The sequence below is a fragment of the Salmo trutta genome, unplaced genomic scaffold (assembly GCF_901001165.1).
Source record: "Salmo trutta unplaced genomic scaffold, fSalTru1.1, whole genome shotgun sequence".
Taxonomy (NCBI): domain Eukaryota; kingdom Metazoa; phylum Chordata; class Actinopteri; order Salmoniformes; family Salmonidae; genus Salmo; species Salmo trutta.
The window spans coordinates 374,493-397,970 of record NW_021822674.1 but is presented as its reverse complement, the minus strand read 5'-3'; the positions used below and the strand labels follow the sequence as shown (position 1 = coordinate 397,970).

The window sequence follows — 23,478 nt, the reverse complement described above, 5'->3', positions numbered from 1 at the left end:
ATGGCTATGTGGCTACTTTTACGATATACTCCTCTAACATAATCTAATATTTTGCTTTTGCTGTAAAGCCTTTTTGAAATCGGACAACGTGGTTCGATTCAGGAGAGGTGTATCTATAAAACGATATAAAATAGTCCTATATTTAAAAAAAAAAAATGAATATGGCGATAGGATTTTTCGCTGGATGTTGATCCCGCATACGGGACGGAGACCGTCAAGTTTAATCACTCTCTCCTTCTCCTTGATTCTTCCAATGTGTTGTTAGATCAACCTCTTTACAACCTGCCAAGTGAAAGTAGCCTAGTTTTTACAATGTCTTTACAGCTGGCCTATTTAAAGTGTTGATCAAGGTTATGGACCAGGGCCTGGTTTCCCATAGCGATGGAATCTAAGCTTAAGGCAAAGTTCATTGTTAGAACCTTCGTGGAGCATCATTAAACCTCCAAGCTGTTTCCCAAAACCATTGTTACTGAAATTGCACTTGAAAACACTTGTTATTTACTGACAGCCTCAGGCCACTCATAGAACAGCTAAGTGATTTGTTAGGTGTGTTTTTGCCCTTTCGCATCACGTTATACACAAAAGATTGCCACAAATCTTTTTAGACATTTGACATTTTAGTAGAAGCTCGTATCCAGAGTGACTTACAGGAGAAATTGGGGTTAAGTACCTTGCTCAAGGGTACATCAACAGATTTTTCACCTAGTCGGCTCAGGGACGCAAACCAGCAACCTTTCGGTTACTGGCCCAATACTCCTAACCGCTAGCCTACCAGCCGCCCATAGAATCAAGATGTTTATCTGTCTCTCTGTGACCGCCAAAATTACTTCGGAAGGAAGTTGACTACATATATCAAATCAAATTTATTCATAAAGCCCTTCTTACATCAGCTGATATCTCAAAGTGCTGTACAGAAACTCAGCCTTAAACCCCAAACAGCAAGCAATGCAGGTGTAGAAGCACGGTGGCTAGGAAAAACTCCCTAGAAAGGCCAGAACCTAGGAAGAAACCTAGAGAGGAACCAGGCTATGAGGGGTGGCCAGTCCTCTTCTGGCTGTGCCGGGTGGAGATTATAAAAGAACATGGCCAAGATGTTCAAATGTTCATAGATGACCAGCAGGGTCAAAATAATAATCACAGTGTTTGTCGAGGGTGCAACAGGTCAGCACCTATATACAAAGTTGCCAATGTCTTTCCATTTTTACAAACAAGCAACGGATTAAAGAATAACTGAAAAGTGAGACGACTGCTGAGATGACGCAAGATAAATAGAGTAGGCTACATATACCTATACAGTGTATTTCAATCATGGGCTATTGAAATAAATGTAATGTTCAATCAATTTAGTTATTTTTTCTAATTGTAGGCTACTGTAGCTATAATATGTCATTTTTGCATCAATATACTGTATTTCATGATGTGTAACCACAATCTGTGATTCAGTGCGTTATTGAGGCATTATTAGAATAATCTGCCTCAAAATGGCTATTAGCAGTGTTAGATAATCATATATTTCTCAGAGCTGATCCGTTGTCAACATTGTGGAATAATTCAAATTTGAAAAAGCCTATCCGAGTGCACTGTGTCTTTTTAGATTCTATCAGTATCAACACATGACTCGATGACGTACATGGGGAACGGTGTCTCTGCGTGGTGTTTTGGGAAATGCATGTTACATCTTCAGCCGTTGTAGGAACGATGCATCGTTAAAACACTCTTGAAAGGATATGCATATTCTAGATACCATTTGAAAGGAAAAACTTTGAAGTTTGTGGAAATGTGAAATTATTGTAGGAGAATATAACACATTAGATCTGATAAAAGATGGTACAAAGAAAAACATGTTTTTTTGTTTGTTTTGTACCATCATCTTTGAAATGCAAGAGAAAGGCCATAATTTATTATTCCAGCCCAGGTGCAATTTATATTTTGCCCACTAGATGCAGTGTATGTGCAAAGTTTTAGACTGATCCAATGACCCATTGCATATCTGTTCAAAATGTTGTATCAAGACTGCCCAAATGTGCTTAATTGGTTTATTAATACATTTTCAAGTTCATAATTGTGCACTCTCCTCAAACAATAGCATGGATTATTTCACTGTAATAGCTACTGTAAATTGGACAGTGCAGTTAGAATAACAAGAATTTAAGCTTTCTGCCCATATCAGATATGTCTATGTCCTGGGATCTGTTATTGTTACTTACAACCTCATGCTAATCACATTAGCCTACGTTAGCTCAACCGGGACACAGGGGGGACACTGATCTCGTAGAGGTTAATTAAGATGTCTTTAATAAACCGGGCCCTGTTTAGCTTGTAATATTGCTCTTCTGACATCTTGCACTGTTACATGCTTTGTATATGAAGATGGTATAAAATAACAAGGTATATGAATGGGGAACCCTGTCATGTCCCCCCAGGTGGATCAAGTTTGAGGAGAAGGTGGAGAAGGGAGGAGAGCGTTGGAGTAAACCCCACGTGGCCACGCTGTCGCTCCACAGCCTGATGGAGCTGCGGACCTGCATCGAGAAAGGAACCATCATGCTGGAACTGGAGGCCTCCACACTGCCACAGATCGTTGGTAAGAAAACTCCTGTACTACATTATCATTGACCATATTATCACTGACCAGACCTTTACTACATTATGACGAACCATATTATCACTGACCCGACCTTTACTACATTATGACTTGTACTCCAGCCCAGTTCTGCTCCATATACAGTTTAATGACTTACTCCAGCCCAGTTCTGGTCCGTATACAGTTTAATGACTTACTCCAGCCCAGTTCTGCTCCGTATACAGTTTAATGACTTACTCCAGCCCAGTTCTGCTCCGTATACAGTTTAATGACTTACTCCAGCCCAGTTCTGGTCCATATACAGTTTAATGACTTACTCCAGCCCAGTTCTGGTCCGTATACAGTTTAGTGACTTACTCCAGCCCAGTTCTGGTCCGTATCAGTTCTGGTCCGTATACAGTTTAGTGACTTACTCCAGCCCAGTTCTGGTCCGTATACAGTTTAATGACTTACTCCAGCCCAGTTCTGGTCCGTATACAGTTTAGTGACTTACTCCAGCCCAGTTCTGGTCCATATACAGTTTAATGACTTACTCCAGCCCAGTTCTGGTCCATATACAGTTTAATGACTTACTCCAGCCCAGTTCTGGTCCATATACAGTTTAATGACTTACTCCAGCCCAGTTATGGTCCGTATACAGTTTAATGACTTACTCCAGCCCAGTTCTGGTCCATATACAGTTTAATGACTTACTCCAGCCCAGTTATAGTCCATATACACTATACAATAATAATATATGCCATTTAACAGATACTTTTATCCAAAGTGACTTACAGTCATGCGTGCATATGTTGCTTACATATGGGTATTCCCAGGAATTGAACACACTATCCTGGCGTTGCAAGAGCTATGCTCTACCAACTGTGCTACAGAGGACCACAGATAGGGACTTACTATTTGACTGTCCATGTGGCTTACAGAACACTGAAAGGAGGTATACTTGAAAGTGGTGAGCAATTATATCTTAGGTTGATAGTTGCTCAATTGGTTTCAATAGCCATGTCTGTTCTATAAATTATATGCCCATGGATGCTTGAGGCTGCAGTCCATTGACTTGGTTCCACTGGGCCTGTTCTTTGTGATATATCTAGCTCAGTTTAGTGATGTTCTTTCAGCTTGGCCACTATAGCAGAGCAGGTTCACCGCTGAGTGCTTCTGTTCAGCACAGCAAAGAGCTTTCCCCTCTTCCCTGAATAACCCTAACCCTGAGGCCACAAGCACAGGGTCAGTGGGGGTGGAGGGATGGAGGGGGGGTGGAGGGATGGAGGGAGGGGGTGGAGAGATGGAGGGAGGGGGTGTAGGAATGGAGGGAGGTGGTGGAGGGATGGAGGGAGGGGTGGAGGGAGGAGGTGGAGGGAGGGGGTGGAGGAATGGAGGGAGGGGGTGGAGGGATAGAGGGAGGGGGTGGAGGAGGGGTGGAGGGATGGAGGGAGAGGGTGGAGGGATGGAGGGAGGGGGTGGAGGAATGGAGGGAGGGGGTGGAGGAGGGGTGGGGGGATGGAGGGAGGGAGGGGGGTGGAGGGATGGAGGGAGGGGGTGGAGGGGGGGTGGAGGGATGGAGGGAGGGGGTGGTGGGGGGGTGTAAGGGGGTGGAGGAATGGAGGGAGGGGGGTGGAGGGATGGAGGGAGAGGGTGGAGGGATGGAGGGAGGGGGTGGAGGAATGGAGGGAGGGGGTGGAGGAGGGGTGGAGGAATGGAGGGAGGGGGTTGAGGAGGGGTGGGGGGATGGAGGGAGAGAGGGGGGTGGAGGGATGGAGCGAGGGGGTGGAGGGATGGAGGGAGGGGTGGAGGGATGGGTGGAGGGATGGAGGGAGGGGGTGGAGGGGGGGTGGAGGGATGGAGGGAGGGGATGGTGGGGGGTGTAAGGGGGTGGAGGAATGGAGGGAGGGGGGTGGAGGGATGGAGGGAGGGGTGGAGGGATGGAGGGAGAGGGGGTGGAGGGATGGATGGAGGGGGTGGAGGGGGGGGTGTAAGGGGGTGGAGAAATGGAGGGAGGAGGTGGAGGAATGCCATTTAGAATCTCCTCCTTAATGATGATCCCTTCCTTTCCCTTCACCTCATATCTCTCTTCCCTATGTCTCATCCTTCCCTCCCATCTCATTGGCCCGTTGGCTCTCTGGACGGAGGGGAGGAGGAGGGAATGAGAGGAGATGGAGAGGAAGATGTATCACTTTAATTGATTTATGTGCAGTAATGCTGTGTGCTGGGCTGTGTGAGGGGATCCCTGCTAGGAGGCCAGCTATCTGAAGGACTGGCCATTACAGCCAGTAGCAATCAGAAAGAGCCTGGGGCCGCTAACCTTGTTCAGGATTCTGACCCACTTTTTTTTTTAAATACCTTAGACTGAGCTGTGAGGAGATGCCGTGGCAAGACACTCTCATGTAGCACCAGGGACTAAAAACTGGCCTTCCATTTTGTTCTTAAGATAGGACAAGGCATTTCTAATCTACCAAATCAAATCAAACCAGGGACTTGGAACAGGCCTTTCATTTTGCTCTTAAGACAGGACAAGGCATTTCTAATCAAGCAAATCAAATCGAAATCAAACTTTAGTTATCACATGCACTGAATACAACAGGTGTAGAACTTACCGTGAAATGCTTACTTACAAGCCCTTAACCAACATTGCAGTTTTAAGAAAATAGAGTTAAGAAAATATTTACAAAATAAATTTAAGTAAGAAAAAAAAGAGAAAAAAAAGGAAAACCATAAAATATCAATAATGAGGCTATATACACGGGGTACCAGTACCGAGTCAATGTGTGGGGGTACAGGTTAGTAATGAGGCTATATACAGGGGGTGCCGGTACCGAGTCAATGTGTGGGGGTACAGGTTAGTAATGAGGCTATATACAGGGGGTGCCGGTACCGAGTCAATGTGTGGGGGTACAGGTTAGTAATGAGGCTATATACAGGGGGTGCCGGTACCGAGTCAATGTGTGGGGGTACAGGTGAGTCGAGGTAATTTGCATATGTAGGTAGGGGTAAAGTGACTATTCACAGATAATAAAGAGTGAGTGGAGGGGAGTGTCAATGTAAATATAACACCAACAGGTCTTATTGAATATAACACCCTCAATGTGATGGATGGTGGTACACCAACAGGTCTTATTGAATATAACACCCTCAATGTGATGGATGGTGGTACACCAACAGGTCTTATTGAATATAACACCCTCAATGTGATGGATGGTGGTACACCAACAGGTCTTATTGAATATAACACCTTCAATGTGATGGATGGTGGTACACCAACAGGTCTTATTGAATATAACACCCTCAATGTGATGGATGGTGGTACACCAACAGGTCTTATTGAATATAACACCTTCAATGTGATGGATGGTGGTAACACCAACAGGTCTTGATGTGGTTAACCCTAACCTTCAATGTGATGGATGGTGGTACACCAACAGGTCTTATTGAATATAACACCCTCAATGTGATGGATGGTGGTAACACCAACAGGTCTTGATGTGGTTAACCCTAACCCTCAATGTGATGGATGGTGGTACACCAACAGGTCTTATTGAATATAACACCCTCAATGTGATGGATGGTGGTACACCAACAGGTCTTATTGAATATAACACCCTCAATGTGATGGATGGTGGTACACCAACAGGTCTTATTGAATATAACACCCTCAATGTGATGGATGGTGGTACACCATCCAACCCTAACCATCCAACCCTAACCCTCAATGTGATGGATGGTGGTACACCATCCAACCCTAACCATCCAACCCTAACCCTCAATGTGATGGATGGTGGTACACCAACAGGTCTTATTGAATATAACACCCTCAATGTGATGGATGGTGGTACACCAACAGGTCTTATTGAATATAACACCCTCAATGTGATGGATGGTGGTACACCAACAGGTCTTATTGAATATAACACCCTCAATGTGATGGATGGTGGTACACCAACAGGTCTTATTGAATATAACACCCTCAATGTGATGGATGGTGGTACACTATCCAACCCTAACCATCCAACCCTAACCCTCAATGTGATGGATGGTGGTACACCATCCATCCCTAACCATCCAACCCTAACCCTCAATGTGATGGATGGTGGTACACCAACAGGTCTTATTGAATATAACACCCTCAATGTGATGGATGGTTGTCCGTCCTTTCTGACTGTTGTTATGTTTGTTTCCAGTCTGTTGGACAAACAGTCAAACTAGATGTCTTTCTCTCTCTGATAGTGAACAGTTTTGGACAACATACTGGTAGTGCCTTGGCATAGTTTTAAAGCTGCTTTACAGTTACTCTAACTATATACATCACATTTCAATCAAATTCATTTTTACAGTGGCCTGTGTCACAGTGATGTCATGAACATTGTATTGTTGTCGACATTGTCGTTGATGTTACGAAGTATAAATACAAAACATGACATCAGCAGCCAGGTTGTACTAATAGCATATCTGCTCTCTTTTAACACAAATAAATCCAGTAACAGTTTACCTGTTATAGATAGGATATGTCAACATAGCAAGCCAGACAACTAGTAGTAGTAACAGTGTCTTACCTGTTATAGAGAGTAGTAGTAGTAGTAACAGTGTCTTACCTGTTATAGAGAGTAGTAGTAGTAGTAACAGTGTCTTACCTGTTATAGAGAGTAGTAGTAGTAGTAACAGTATCTTACCTGTTATAGAGAGTAGTAGTAGTAGTAACAGTATCTTACCTGTTATAGAGAGTAGTAGTAGTAGTAACAGTGTCTTACCTGTTATAGAGAGTAGTAGTAGTAGTAACAGTGTCTTACCTGTTATAGAGAGTAGTAGTAGTAGTAACAGTATCTTACCTGTTATAGAGAGTAGTAGTAGTAGTAGTAACAGTGTCTTACCTGTTATAGAGAGTAGTAGTAGTAGTAACAGTGTCTTACCTGTTATAGAGAGTAGTAGTAGTAGTAACAGTATCTTACCTGTTATAGAGAGTAGTAGTAGTAGTAACAGTGTCTTACCTGTTATAGAGAGTAGTAGTAGTAGTAACAGTGTCTTACCTGTTATAGAGAGCAGTAGTAGTAACAGTATCTTACCTGTTATAGAGAGCAGTAGTAGTAGTAACAGTGTCTTACCTGTTATAGAGAGTAGTAGTAGTATTAACAGAGTCTTACCTGTTATAGAGAGCAGTAGTATTAACAGAGTCTTACCTGTTATAGAGAGCAGTAGTAGTAGTAACAGTGTCTTACCTGTTATAGAGAGCAGTAGTAGTAACAGTGTCTTACCTGTTATAGAGAGCAGTAGTAGTATTAACAGAGTCTTACCTGTTATAGAGAGCAGTAGTAGTATTAACAGTCTTACCTGTTAAAGAGAGCAGTAGTAGTATTAACAGAGTCTTACCTGTTATAGAGAGCAGTAGTAGTAACAGTGTCTTCTTGTCTTCTTATCCCTCCATCTCTCTCTGTCTCTAACAGAGTTGATCACAAACAGCCAGATAGAGAGCGGTCTGCTGAAGGCGGAGCTAAAGGACAAGGTGACATACACGTTGCTACGGAAACATCGCCACCAGACGAAGAAGTCCAACCTGCGCTCGCTAGCTGACATCGGCAAGACGGTCTCCAGTGCAAGTAGGCTCTTTACCAACCTGGATAACGCTAATACAGGTGCCAGATTGGTGCAGTGTCTTTACCAACCTGGATAACGCTAATACAGGTGCCAGATTGGTGCAGTGTCTTTACCAACCTGGATAACGCTAATACAGGTGCCAGATTGGTGCAGTGTCTTTACCAACCTGGATAACGCTAATACAGGTGCCAGATTGGTGCAGTGTCTTTACCAACCTGGATAACGCTAATACAGGTGTCACCTTTAATCTTACAATTGGCTCATTCATCCCCCTCCTCTCCCCTGTAACTATTCCCCAGGTCGTTGCTGTAAATGAGAATGTGTTCTCAGTCAACTTACCTGGTAAAATAACGGTAAAAATTACAAAAAAATTACAAAAAATCTGCTATGTTTTTTATCATTTCCCCATCAATGTTAGGCATCAATATTTTGGAAAATATCTTGTTTTTGGTGTCTGTGTTCTCAACGCAGGTTTCTTTTATTTCTTGAGGTGAAAAGTTTGGTGGACAGGCAGACAGTGTAAAGTTTTATCAGTGAACCTTTACTGCCCCCCATTCAGCACACATCACCTTTAAGAAAACAGTTGAGATTCCTAGAAAGAGGGGTCCACCCATCCATGGCATTAGGAAACATTCCACATGTTAATTAGATGTGAAAACATGTGATTGGTTGATTCTGTAGAGTAAATGCTGATAGCTATTGGACATTTAGGACCAGATTGGTTGATTCTGTAGAGTAAATGCTGATAGCTGTTGGACATTTAGGACCAGATTGGTTGATTCTGTAGAGTAAATGCTGATAGCTGTTGGACATTTAGGACCAGATTGGTTGATTCTGTAGAGTAAATGCTGATAGCTGTTCAACATTTAGGGCCAGATTTTAAATGTGCCAAGTTTGCATAATATTCACATTTAAGAAATGGAACGAAAAGTCCTAAACCTCAAGTGAACTGTACTGAATATAGTTCCTTATCGAACATGGATGCTCTATTGCAGAACAGTAGAACCAAGTCATTCACATCAGTTTAGATGTAGAAATCATTTAGTTAAGCTGAGGCTGTTCTGGATTTGAATTTTTCATTTCATCTTTCATTGCTGTAAAATCATAACACTGAATTCATCATCACACACAGATTTTTGTTTGATTATATTAATCAATGATAAATAAAATAAATATATGGTTGGAACAGATTTCATGGTATTAACATGGAAGGTTGCCCAGGTAACCTTGGGTCTGTAAATGATCTGTTATTTATTACCTGCTCTGACATTTATAACAATGACTGGTTAATGGAACATCGAAGTCATCGATCTGTTTTATTGATATGTTGTTGTCGTGGTGAAAAGGACATTTTAATTAATTAGTAGAATTTTTCACATCGATTTGTGTGTATCATCTAGCTTTGGTTTTCAATAAAAGACACTATATAATACCAGATTGGTTTCACAGTAACTTTATGCAGTTACTGCTAACATCACCCCCATGTTCTCCTAAACACAATACAATAGAGGCAGGATACTTGTCCATGTGATTAAGCATTTATATAATGTAGCAAAAATGACTAACTCATTTTCAACCAAATGAGCAGTTACTGCCTTTTTGCTTGGTAGGTCAGTATAGTGGTATATCGTAACAGATCCAATGTAACTGTAGTGATCTAACATAACAGATCCAATGTAACTATAGTGATCTAACATAACAGATCCAATGTAACTATAGTGATCTAACATAATGTAACTATAGTGATCTAACATAACAGATCCAATGTAACTATAGTGATCTAACATAACAGATCCAATGTAACTATAGTGGTCTAACATAACAGATCCAATGTAACTATAGTGATCTAACATAACAGATCCAATGTAACTATAGTGATCTAACATAACAGATCCAATGTAACTATAGTGATCTTTAACAGATCCAATGTAACTATAGTGATCTTTAACAGATCCAATGTAACTATAGTGGTCTAACATAACAGATCCAATGTAACTATAGTGATCTAACATAACAGATCCAATGTAACTATAGTGGTCTAACATAACAGATCCAATGTAACTATAGTGGTCTAACATAACAGATCCAATGTAACTATAGTGGTCTAACATAACAGATCCAATGTAACTATAGTGTTCTTTAACAGATCCAATGTAACTATAGTGATCTAACATAACAGATCCAATGTAGCTATAGTGATCTTTAACAGATCCAATGTAACTATAGTGATCTTTAACAGATCCAATGTAACTATAGTGATCTAACATAACAGATCCAATGTAACTATAGTGATCTTTAACAGATCCAATGTAACTATAGTGGTCTAACATAACAGATCCAATGTAACTATAGTGATCTAACATAACAGATCCAATGTAACTATAGTGATCTAACATAACAGATCCAATGTAACTATAGTGATCTAACATAACAGATCCAATGTAACTATAGTGATCTAACATAACAGATCCAATGTAACTATAGTGATCTAACATAACAGATCCAATGTAACTATAGTGGTCTAACATAACAGATCCAATGTAACTACAGTGATCTAACATAACAGATCCAATGTAACTATAGTGATCTAACATGACAGATCCAATGTAACTATAGTGATCTTTAACAGATCCAATGTAACTATAGTGATCTTTAACAGATCCAATGTAACTATAGTGATCTTTAACAGATCCAATGTAACTATAGTGATCTTTAACAGATCCAATGTAACTATAGTGGTCTAACATAACAGATCCAATGTAACTATAGTGATCTTTAACATATCCAATGTAACTATAGTGATCTAACATAACAGATCCAATGTAACTATAGTGATCTAACATAACAGATCCAATGTAACTATAGTGATCTAACATAACAGATCCAATGTAACTATAGTGATCTTTAACAGATCCAATGTAACTATAGTGATCTAACATAACAGATCCAATGTAACTATAGTGATCTTTAACAGATCCAATGTAACTATAGTGGTCTAACATAACAGATCCAATGTAACTATAGTGATCTAACATAACAGATCCAATGTAACTATAGTGATCTAACATAACAGATCCAATGTAACTATAGTGATCTAACATAACAGATCCAATGTAACTATAGTGATCTAACATAACAGATCCAATGTAACTATAGTGATCTAACATAACAGATCCAATGTAACTATAGTGGTCTAACATAACAGATCCAATGTAACTACAGTGATCTAACATAACAGATCCAATGTAACTATAGTGATCTAACATAACAGATCCAATGTAACTATAGTGATCTTTAACAGATCCAATGTAACTATAGTGATCTTTAACAGATCCAATGTAACTATAGTGATCTTTAACAGATCCAATGTAACTATAGTGATCTTTAACAGATCCAATGTAACTATAGTGGTCTAACATAACAGATCCAATGTAACTATAGTGGTCTAACATAACAGATCCAATGTAACTATAGTGATCTTTAACAGATCCAATGTAACTATAGTGATCTAACATAACAGATCCAATGTAACTATAGTGATCTAACATAACAGATCCAATGTAACTATAGTGATCTTTAACAGATCCAATGTAACTATAGTGGTATTTAACAGATCCAATGTAACTATAGTGATCTAACATAACAGATCCAATGTAACTATAGTGGTATTTAACAGATCCAATGTAACTATAGTGATCTAACATAACAGATCCAATGTAACTATAGTGATCTAACATAACAGATCCAATGTAACTATAGTGATCTAACATAACAGATCCATTGTAACTATAGTGATCTAACATAACAGATCCAATGTAACTATAGTGATCTTTAACAGATCCAATGTAACTATAGTGATCTTTAACAGATCCAATGTAACTATAGTGATCTTTAACAGATCCAATGTAACTATAGTGGTCTAACATAACAGATCCAATGTAACTATAGTGGTCTAACATAACAGATCCAATGTAACTATAGTGATCTTTAACATATCCAATGTAACTATAGTGATCTAACATAACAGATCCAATGTAACTATAGTGATCTAACATAACAGATCCAATGTAACTATAGTGATCTAACATAACAGATCCAATGTAACTATAGTGATCTTTAACAGATCCAATGTAACTATAGTGATGTAACATAACAGATCCAATGTAACTATAGTGGTATTTAACAGATCCAATGTAACTATAGTGATCTAACATCACAGATCCAATGTAACTATAGTGATCTAACATAACAGATCCAATGTAACTATAGTGATCTAACATAACAGATCCATTGTAACTATAGTGATCTAACATAACAGATCCAATGTAACTATGGTGATCTAACATTACAGATCCAATGTAACTATAGTGATCTAACATAACAGATCCATTGTAACTATAGTGATCTAACATAACAGATCCAATGTAACTATAGTGATCTAACATAACAGATCCAATGTAACTATAGTGGTCTAACATAACAGATCCAATGTAACTATAGTGATCTTTAACAGATCCAATATAACTATAGTGATCTTTAACAGATCCAATGTAACTATAGTGATCTTTAACAGATCCAATGTAACTATAGTGATCTAACATAATGTAACTATAGTGGTCTAACATAACAGATCAAATGTAACTATAGTGATCTAACATAACAGATCCAATGTAACTATAGTGTTCTTTAACAGATCCAATGTAACTATAGTGGTCTTTAACAGATTCAATGTAACTAAGTATGTCCAAGCCGAAACTCTGTTCTTTCCAGATAACCATCTTTCACTCTGCTTCACCAGTTAATCTATCACTTCCTGTTCTATCTGCTTCTCTTTTAACCCTACCCTTACTCATTTGATTCTGTCTGTCTAACTTACACTGTATAATTCCACTGCTTCTGTCTGTCTAACTAACACCTGCCCTTGATTAATCCACTATTTTTCTCCCTCCATCTTTCTTTCCTTTTTTCCATTCCTCCTGCTCCCTTTGCTTCTGTCTTCCGTGGGTTGGGTTCTGCCATTTAAGCCCGTAGTCCGCTTGAAAACTCAGTGCCTTGTCTAACAGTCCGTGCCTCAATGGAGGAGCTGCAGACCCAACGAAGCCCCAGCATGGACTGGCTTAGTAAGTCATGCTACTGTATTGTAGATCTCCAGCATCATAGACTGGCCAAGTATGTTCTCATTCAAATTCTGGAGCTACTGTTGGTCCATAGAGCCAAACAACTAGCTGTCCCCTTTCCCCCACTGTATCCTAGCCCCACTGTATCCTAGCCCCACTGTATCTTATCACACAGAAGTTATTTTCTTTCATGAGGAATCTGCCTCATTAGGCCAAAACAGAGCCGCTTATCTGTCCTCCATGATAGATCTTAGATGACTGGAATTCAATTCTGACAGTTGTCATCCAAATTTAGTCCATTCTACCCAGTCCACACTTCAGTCTACTAAATCCACACAGATTAACACCAAGTCTGAATGTTATTCACACCCTACTTTTTGAGAAGGTATTTTTCCCCAGTGACAACATAGAAAAGGCCATTTTCCTCTGGGTGCATCAAACTGACTGTCCCTCTATCTATCCAGAGGAATGAGGTAACAAACTGTTGAATCACTACAGTGGCATCAGATTTATGTTCACAGATGTATTGCCTTCAGCAGTATCTCCACCCTGCAATTTGAAGTGTAGGCTGGTACACTGTGTGTTCTGCTGTCTCCATTCAGTCCAGTCTTTAACGGCAGAGTAGGTTGTTAACCTTCAAGGCTGTTGTTCACTCATAGGCAGTCCAGCCACCACACATCGGAACCTGGCCTCAAGCAGCATGAACGACATCTCCGACAAACCAGAGAAAGACCAGGTGAGTTTCTATTGGTTGACCTCTCCGTTCAAAGTCCCAAACAAGTGTCAGTAACTGTATTCTTTAGAAAATGTTAGCTGTTTAAACTTCAATAGTTACTGGACCTAGTTGCCTAGGGAGAAACCATAAAAAAAAGTGTTAGTAGCTAGGTTTCCATCCAATTGGCAACATATTTTCATGTGAATATTCTAAAATCTGCATAAAGAAAATATTTTCAACTCTACCGATGGTTATTTCACAAAAACTACTGTGTTAAATAGCAACTGTGCCCACCCTGGTCTTGGCACGTTCACTCCAGCCAACAGCTCACAGATAGTGCAGCTAGGCTAGCCTACATGATGGGATTATTATGGATAAGAGCGAGAATATTTGTATTTGTCTAACGGCATTCAAGCATCAATCATCATGTCACCAGATTAAGACCCTCGATATTTATTGGAAAGGAGCATCAAACTGATCACAGTGCACTTTCACCACCATGTGAAGTTCATCATAACTGATTTAATCTGTAGCGGGAGGACCACACAGCATGTCATCATGTGACTCAGAGTTTACTATGATATGATGGTTATTATAACAATATTTGTGTTTCCACCGCCATTTCTCATCTTATTCATTTTACAGACACAAAAAGAACAAAACAATCAAATTGTCTGTGTAAATTTCTGAAATTGTACCAACATTTCCTGTTTTCATCAGCCTGGTTGTGGATTTTTTTATACCTAAATTAATTCATCCGTATAAAATGGTTGGATAGAAACCTGGTTATTGATATGAAATAGATATTTAATAATCAGTGGTTTAGTGTGTCATTGAAGCATAGTGACATAATGTTAGTACAATTTCTGTCTTGCTGATCCCTGTCCGCCTGCTCTATGCACTGTGGTCTGGGTTATCTGACCAGCCATTGGAACTTTTCCACTGGCTCACTGTAGCTACAGTACAGGAATGCTAACAGTGTGAGGGTTAGCTACAGTCCAGGAAGGCTAACATGGTTAGCTACAGTCCTGGAAGGCTAACAGTATGAGGGTTAGCTACAGTATAGGAAGGCTAACAGCATTAGTTACAGTCCAGGAAGGCTAACAGGGTTAACTACAGTCCATGAAGGCTAACAGGGTTAACTACAGTCCATGAAGGCTAACAGGGTTAGCTACAGTCCATGAAGGCTAACAGGGTTAGCTACAGTCCATGAAGGCTAACAGGGTTAGCTACAGTTCAGGAAGGCTAACAGGGTTAGCTACAGTCCATGAAGGCTAACAGGGTTAGCTACAGTCCAGGAAGGCTAACAGGGTTAGCTACAGTCCAGGAAGGCTAACATGGTTAGCTACAGTCCATGAAGGCTAACAGGGTTAGCTCCAGTCCAGGAAGGCAAACAGGGTTAGCTACAGTCCAGGAAGGCTAACAGGGTTAGCTACAGTCCATGAAGGCTAACAGGGTTAGCTACAGTCCATGAAGGCTAACAGGGTTAGCTACAGTCCAGGAAGGCTAACATGGTTAGCTACAGTATAGAAAAGCTAACAGCGTTACATTTACATTTAAGTCATTTAGCAGACGCTCTTATCCAGAGCGACTTACAGTAGTGAATGCATACATTACATGCATTTTTTTTGGTACTGGCCCCCCGTGGGAATCAAACCCACAATCCTGGCGTTGCACACACCATGCTGGCGTTGCAAACACCATGCTCTACCAACTGAGCCACAGGGAAGACCTGTGGGTTAGCTATAGGGTTAGCTATAGTCCAGGAAGGCTAACAGGGGAAACCACTATGTGCTTGCCTTATGGTTGATTATGATTGTCCAAAGTACATCAACCAAGGTGCATGGCCTTCCTCCAACCCTGACCCACCAAGGTGCATGGCCCTCCTCCAACCCTGACCCACCAAGGTGCTTGGCCCTCCTCAACCCTAACCCACCAAGGTGCATGGCCCTCCTCCAACCCTAACCCACCAAGGTGCATGGCCCTCCTCCAACCCTGACCCACCAAGGTGCATGGCCCTCCTCAATCCTAACCCACCAAGGTCCATGGCCCTCCTCCAACAATAACCCACCAAGGTGCATGGCCCTCCTCAATCCTAACCCACCAAGGTGCATGGTCCTCCTCCAACCCTAACCCACCAAGGTTCATGGCCCTCCTCAACTCTGACCCACCAAGGTGCATGGCCCTCTTCCAACCCTAACTCAACAAGGTGCATGGCCCTCCTCCAACCCTAACTCAACAAGGTGCATGGCCCTCCTCCCTAACCCACCAAGGTGCATGGCCCTCTTCCAACCCTAACTCAACAAGGTGCATGGCCCTCCTCCAACCCTAACCCACCAAGGTGCATGGCCCTCCTCCCTAACCCACCAAGGTGCATGGCCCTCCTCCCTAACCCACCAAGGTACATGGCCCTCCTCCCTAACCCACCAAGGTGCATGGCCCTCCTCCCTAACCCACCAAGGTGCATGGCCTTCCTCCCTAACCCACCAAGGTGCATGGCCCTCCTCCAACCCTGACCCACCAAGGTGCATGGCCCTCCTCCCTAAACCACCAAGGTGCATGGTCCAAATTAGTTCGGTTGAATCCTTCAGTCTGGTTCAGTCCTGATCTGTTCAGTTGAATCATTTATTTTTGCTCAGTCTGTCTCAGTTCAGTTGAATCATTTATTGGCTTCAGTTGAATCAGTCTGGTTCAATCCAGTGAAGTTTAGTTGAAGCATTCAGTCTGGTTCAGCCCTAATCAGTTCAGTCATTCATTCTTGCTCACTCCAACTCAGTTCAGTTGAATCATTCAGCCCTAATCAGTTCAGTTGAATAATTTAGTCTGGTTCAATCCAAATTGTTTCAGTTGAATCATTCATTCTGGTGCTGTTACGCATGGTTGAGCAGGTGAACCCAAGTGCAGACTCAGACGAGGAGACAGGGATAAGGTAATTATGGTATTTATTGAACTGTGGGGGAGATGGGGTGCAGGCCAGGGGAAACTCAGGCGGGTAGTAGGGAACCAGGAACTGAGGCAAGGGGAGTAGGGGCAGGGTAAACAGGTCCGGAGCAGAATCCAAGGAAGCAGTAGAGCGGGGCTCCAGGACAAGGAAGCAGGACTGACGAGACGAGTGACTGGAGACAGGGACCAGAGTCAGTACTGACGGAACTCTGGCGGAGAGAAAATCAGCATCAGGCTAGGGAAAAACAGGCTCAACAAGATCTATGCAGGAACAAACGGCTTGAACCACAGACTAACTGAGCAGAGGCTACAATCTGCAGCATGGAGGTGGCAGGGCTGAGTATTTGTAGAGGTCTTGATTATGGAACAGGTTGCAACTGGTGGGGATCTGCTCTGCCTCCAGCACACCTGTCTCCACTCACACAATCACATACACCCACACAGAGAGAGAGAGGGAGAGAGCACTGGGGGAGTGGCAGCAGGTAAGAAGACACAGGATGAGAAGTAGAGTGCTTGGCAGGAGCAGATGTAACAGGTGCTGTCCAACTCAGTTCAGTTTAGTCATTCAGTCCAGTTCAATCCAACTCAGTTCAGTTAAATTATTATGTTCATTTCAGTCCTAATCAGTTAAGTCGAATCATTCAGTGTAGTTAAGTCTAACTCAGCTCAGTTTAGTATTAACTAGAAATAGAATACATAACACTACATATTACAATGCAAAATATAATACAAAATATATAAACATGTGTCTCTTAACAGTCTGTCATGCCGTAAGGTGTACTTTTATCCATTTTTTAAAATCTGGTTGTGTTGCCAGCTTAAGTTACCTGGGGTGGCAGAGAGTTCCATGTAGTCCAACTCAGTTCAGTTAAATTATTCAGTCAGGTTCAGTCCTAATCTGTTCAGTTGACTCATTCATTCTGTCTCAGGCCAAATCAGTTCAATCATTCATCTATTTCAGTCCAACTCAGTTCAGTTCTTCCCCCTGACATCAAGGCAAGTTCCTCTAATATTCCACTGGCTTTCTGAGATCTGAGATCATTAAGGAGAAACTGATAAGGACGTTTCATGTCATTTATCTAGATGACCGATCTGATAAGGACAGTCTTTCTCACGCTTCCACTCTCGACTTTAGTCACTTGTAAAGTGTTCTGTCTTCTCAGTGTGGAGCAGGAGGGGACTTTACTCTTCATGTCTCAACCTGAATGCTCAGGAAGTGATATAAGTGTAGAGGTTATGTCAGTGTAGAGTGTTCTACGTTCTGTCAGTGTAGTGTTCTACGTTCTGTCAGTGTAGTGGTTCTATGTTCTGTCAGTGTAGAGTGTTCTACGTTCTGTCAGTGTAGTGTGTTCTATGTTCCGTCAGTGTAGTGTGATCTACGTTCTGTCAGTGTAGTGTGTTCTATATTCTGTCAGTGTAGTATGTTCTATGTTCTGTCAGTGTAGTGTGTTCTATGTTCTGTCAGTGTAGTGTGTTCTATGTTCTGTCAGTGTAGTGTGTTCTATATTCTGTCAGTGTAGTGTGTTCTATGTTCTGTCAGTGTAGTGTGTTCTATGTTCTGTCAGTGTAGTGTGTTCTATATTCTGTCAGTGTCGTGTGTTCTATATTCTGTCATTGTAGTGTGTTCCATGTTCAGTCAGTGTAGAGGTTCCATGTTCTGTCAGTGTAGTGTTTTCTTTCAATGTAGAGATTTTATGTTCTGTCATGGCTGACATCTGTCAGCAGGAAGTGGCCTGTACTCCTGGGAATAGGGAATGGGGTTGGTAATCTAACAGTCGTTGCTTTGTGACAGATTGTGATTCAGAGGCAGATTGGTGGGTGGGAAGGGAGGGGGCATGTTGGGTATCTCTGCTGCTCCCTGGGGTATGACTTTGGTCTGTCCTGTCTGTCTGTCTGTCTGTCTGTCTGTCTGTCTGTCTGTCTGTCTGTCTGTCTGTCTGTCTGTCTGTCTGTCTGTCTGTCTGTCTGTCTGTCTGTCTCACACACACACAGCCCTAGACAAATAGGCAGGCCAGATTTGACTTGGATACTTTTGGTTTTAGTTTCTCACCCTGTTTACTAACAGCGGCATTACATTGTGGTTGTTCTAATAGGGAGGGCGGATATTATCAGGAGTATATTTGAACCAACTGTTTCATAGTTGGTTGACTTTCTGTCCAATGGGTTGACTTCTGTTTCATAGTTCGGTGTCTTTCTGTCCAATGGGTTGACTTCTGTTTCATAGTTGGTTGTCTTTCTGTCCAATGGGTTGACTTCTGTTTCATAGTTGGTTGACTTTTTGACGTCTCCTTCTCCTTGACTACTGTTCACGTCACAGTCTGGTTGATTTTTTTTATCTGAAAACTAAACTGTATTAGACGCACTTAGATTCACTGAATGTCTATTCTGAAAGTCTATTGGGTGAAATATAATGCACAGACATTCTGACAGGTGTTCTCTAATCTCAGATCATCTGATCTGACTAGATGTTCATGTCTGCTCGACATTCTGACAGGTGTTCTCTGATCTCAGATCATCTGATCTGACTAGATGTTCATGACTGCTCGACAGTCTGACAGGTGTTCTCTGATCTCAGATCACACCAGTCTCCCTTGCGTTAGAGTCAGATGTTTAATTGTATATAACTGACGTAATGTTGCTGGACCCCAGGAAGAGTAGCTGCTGTCTTGGCAGAAACTAATGGGGATCCATAATAAACCCCAGGAAGAGTAGCTGCTGCCTTGGCAGGAACTTATGGGGATCCATAATAAACCCCAGGAAGAGTAGCTGCTGCCTTGGCAGGAACTAATGGGGATCCATAATAAACCCCAGGAAGAGTAGCTGCTGCCTTGGCAGGAACTAATGGGGATCCATAATAAACCCCAGGAAGAGTAGCTGCTGCCTTGGCAGGAACTAATGGGGATCCATAATGAATACAAATACAAATGTGGACAGATCAGCTATAGGACAGGACATATCAGCTATAGGTCAGCACATGTGGACAGCTTAGCTATAGGACAGGACATGTGGCCAGATCAGCTATAGGACAGGACATGTGGACATATCTGCTATAGGTCAGGACATGTGGACATATCTGCTATAGGTCAGGACATGTGGACATATCTGCTATAGGTCAGGACATGTGGACATATCTGCTATAGGTCAGGACATGTGGACATATCAGATATAGGACAGGACATGTGGACAGGTCAGCTATAGGAGAGGACATATGGACAGGTCAGGTATAGGACAAGTGGACATGTCAGCTATAGGAAAAGACATGAGGACAGGTCAGGTATAGGACAGGACATGTGGACAGGTCAGGTATAGGACAGGAAATGTGGATAGGTCAGCTATTGGACAGGACATGTTGACAGGTCAGCTATAGTGCAGGACATGTGGCCAGATAAGCTATAAGACAGGACATGTGGACAGGTCAGGTATAGGATAGGATATGTGGACAGTTAAGCTGTTGGGCAGCTACAGTGGCTCAGTTGGTAGAGCATGGTGTTTGCAACGCCAGGGTTGTGGGTTCGATTCCCACGGGGGGCCAGTACAAAAAAGAAGAAAAAAATGCATGAAATGAAATGTATGTATTCACTACTGTAAGTCGCTCTGGATAAGACCTCCGAGTGGGGAGTGAGAGAGTGAGAGAGAGAATTAGAGGAAGCATACTTAAAGTCACACAGGACACCAGATAAGAAGAATTACACAAGATATAACAGACTGATCTTAGCCCCCTGGCACATAGCATATTGCAGCATAGATACTGGAGGCTGAGACAGGGGGGGTCAGGGGACACAGTGGCCCTGTCCTATGATACTCCTGGACAGAGCCAACCAGGAAGGATATAACCCCATCCACTTTGCCAAAGCACAGCCCCCACACCACTAGATGGATATCAACAGACCACCAACTTACAAGGCTGAGTATAGACCCCATACTACGAGAGGGATATCAACAGACCACCAACCTTCTACCCTGAGACCAGGCTGAGTATAGCCCACAAAGATCTCTTCCACTGCACTATCCCAAGTGGGCGCAAAGCCGGACAGGTAGATCACATCAGTGACTCAACCCACTCAAGTGACACACCTCTCCTAGGGAAGGCATGGAGGAGCACTAGTAAGCTACCCCTGGGCCAGAGACGAGTCTTCAGGAAAGACTTAAAGGTCGAGACTGAGTTTCTCTCTCACTTGGATAGGCAGACCATTCTATAAAAATTGAGCTCTGTAAGACAAAACCCTGCCTCCAGCTGTTTGCTTAGAAATTCTAGGCACAATAAGGAGGTCGGCATTTTGTGACCGTTGGGTACGTGTGGGTATGGCAGGACCACATCGGAGAGATGTGGTCCATGTAATCTTTTGTAGGTTAGCAGTAAAACCTTGAAATCAACCCTAGCCTTAACAGGAAGCCAGTGTAGAGAGGCTAGCATTGGAGTAATATGATCAAATGTTTTTGTTTTAGTCAAGATTTTAGCAGCCGTGTTTAGCACTAACTGAAGTTTATTTAATGCTTTATCCGGATACCCGGAGAGTACATCATTGCAGTAGTCTAATCTAGAAGTGACAAAAGCATGGATTATCTTTTCTGTATTATTCTGGACAAAACTTTTCAGATTTTTGCAATATTACGAAGATGGAAAAAATATGTCTTTGAAATATTCTTCATATGTTTGTCCTTCAGTTTTATTTGAGACGACTGTATAACCATCCAGATGAATTGTCAGATCCAAATGCAGATCTCTTTGTTTCTTGGGATCTAGAACTAGTATCTCTGTTTTCGAGTTTAAAAGTAAAAAATTGCTGCCATCCACTTCCTTATGTCTGAAACACAGGCTTCCAGGATAGGGAATTTTGGGGCTTCAGCCATGTTTCATTGAAATGTACAGCTGTTTGTCATCCGCATAACAGAGAAAGTTGCCATTGTGTTTTCTGAATAACATCACCAAGAGTTAGAATATACAGTGAAAACAATAGTGGTTCTTAAACGGAACCATGAGAAACACCCGAAACTTACAATTGATTTGTCAGAAGACAAACTATCCACAGAGACGAACTGATATCTTTTTCCAACAGATAAGATCTAAACCAGGCCAGAACTTGTCCGTGTAGACCAATTTGGGTTTCCAATCTCTCTAAAAGAATGTGATGATCGATTGTGTCAAAAGCAGCACTAAGGTCTAGGAGCACGAGGACAGATGCAGAGCCTTGGTCTGATGCCATTAAAAGGTAATTTACCTTCATGAGTGCAGTCTCAGTGCTATGATGGGGTCTAAAACCAGACTGAAGCATTTCGTATACATTATTTGTCTTCAGGAAGGCAGTGATTTGCTGTGCAACAACTTTTTCTAAAATGTTTGAGTGGAATGGGAGATTCGATATAAGCCGATAGATTTTTATATTTTCTGGGTCAAGGTTTGGCTTTTTCAAGAGAGGCTTTATTACGGCCACTTTTAGTGAGTTTGGTACACATCCGGAGAATAGGGAGCCATTTTTTCAAGGCTCAGGAGAAGACTCAGATGCCGACAGTTTTGAAGTAACAAAAGTTTATTACAAAAATAGGGGGGCAGGCAAACGGCAGGTCAAGGGCAGGCAGAGATCAGTAGTCCAGAGCAGAGCCCGAAAGGTACAGAACAGCAGGCAGGCTCAGGGTCAGGGCAGGCAGAGGTCAGTAATCCAGGGTGGTGTGACAAGGTACAGAACAACAGACAGGCTCAGGGTCAATGCAAGCAGAATGGTCAAAAACCGGGAAAGCTAGAAAACAGGAACTAGAGACAGACAGGCGCACAGGAAAAAACGCTGGTAGGCTTGATGAAACAAAATGAACTGGCAACAGACAAACAGAGATCACACGTATAAATACACTGGGGATAATGAGGAAGATGGGCGACACTTGGAGGGAGGTGGAGACAAGCACAAAGACAGGTGAAACAGATCAAGTGTGTGACACATTTATTAAGTAGCTCTTTCAGTAGTTTATTTGGAATAGGGTCCAGTATGCAGCTTGAAGATTTAGAGGCCATGACTATATTCATGAATGTGTAAAGAGATTCAGGATAAAAAAACTTCAGTGTCTCCATTGATCCAAGTTCCTGGCAGTTTTGTGCAGGCTCAGGACCAGTGAGCATTGGAGAAATACGCAGATTCGAAGAGGAGTCCGTAATTTGCTTTCTAACGATCATGATCTTTTCTTTTCATCACTGCTGAAGTGAAAGTGAAAGGTACAGTGATTTCTCAACTAAAAGTTTTGCTGCGGGATTTAGAGGTAATTTGGGGTTTAGTATGGTACCCTGTGTCACTGCTTCATTGCTCCAGACCAGCGCAAGGGGGAGTTAGAGCACTGATTGTGCTTTTGGGTCCCAAGGTGCTAATGTGTCTCTAACTGACAATGAATGGGCAACATAAACCAAATAGAAACTGATAATTGTGCACTACTTCAAAATTGAATTTCAATTAACTGAATGATGAAAATGAAGAAGGGGATTGAATTTATTACAATAGTGTAAGAATTGCTATTCCTCTCCTGCACGCGCACACCCGGAAAAATACACTTATTTT

At 41.9% G+C, this 23,478-nt stretch overlaps 1 protein-coding gene across 3 annotated transcripts in view; it reads left to right on the top strand.

The window, feature by feature from the left end:
* The window catches only part of LOC115183167 (electrogenic sodium bicarbonate cotransporter 1), a 227,889-nt gene that overhangs the window by 109,335 nt on the left and 95,076 nt on the right, over positions 1–23,478 (top strand). For all 3 annotated transcript variants that reach the window (XM_029744503.1, XM_029744505.1, XM_029744504.1), the window contains 3 exons: positions 2,424–2,584; positions 8,014–8,166; positions 13,941–14,017. In XM_029744503.1, coding sequence (XP_029600363.1) covers positions 2,424–2,584; positions 8,014–8,166; positions 13,941–14,017 — 391 coding nt within the window. The remainder of the gene's footprint in view (positions 1–2,423; positions 2,585–8,013; positions 8,167–13,940; positions 14,018–23,478) is intronic.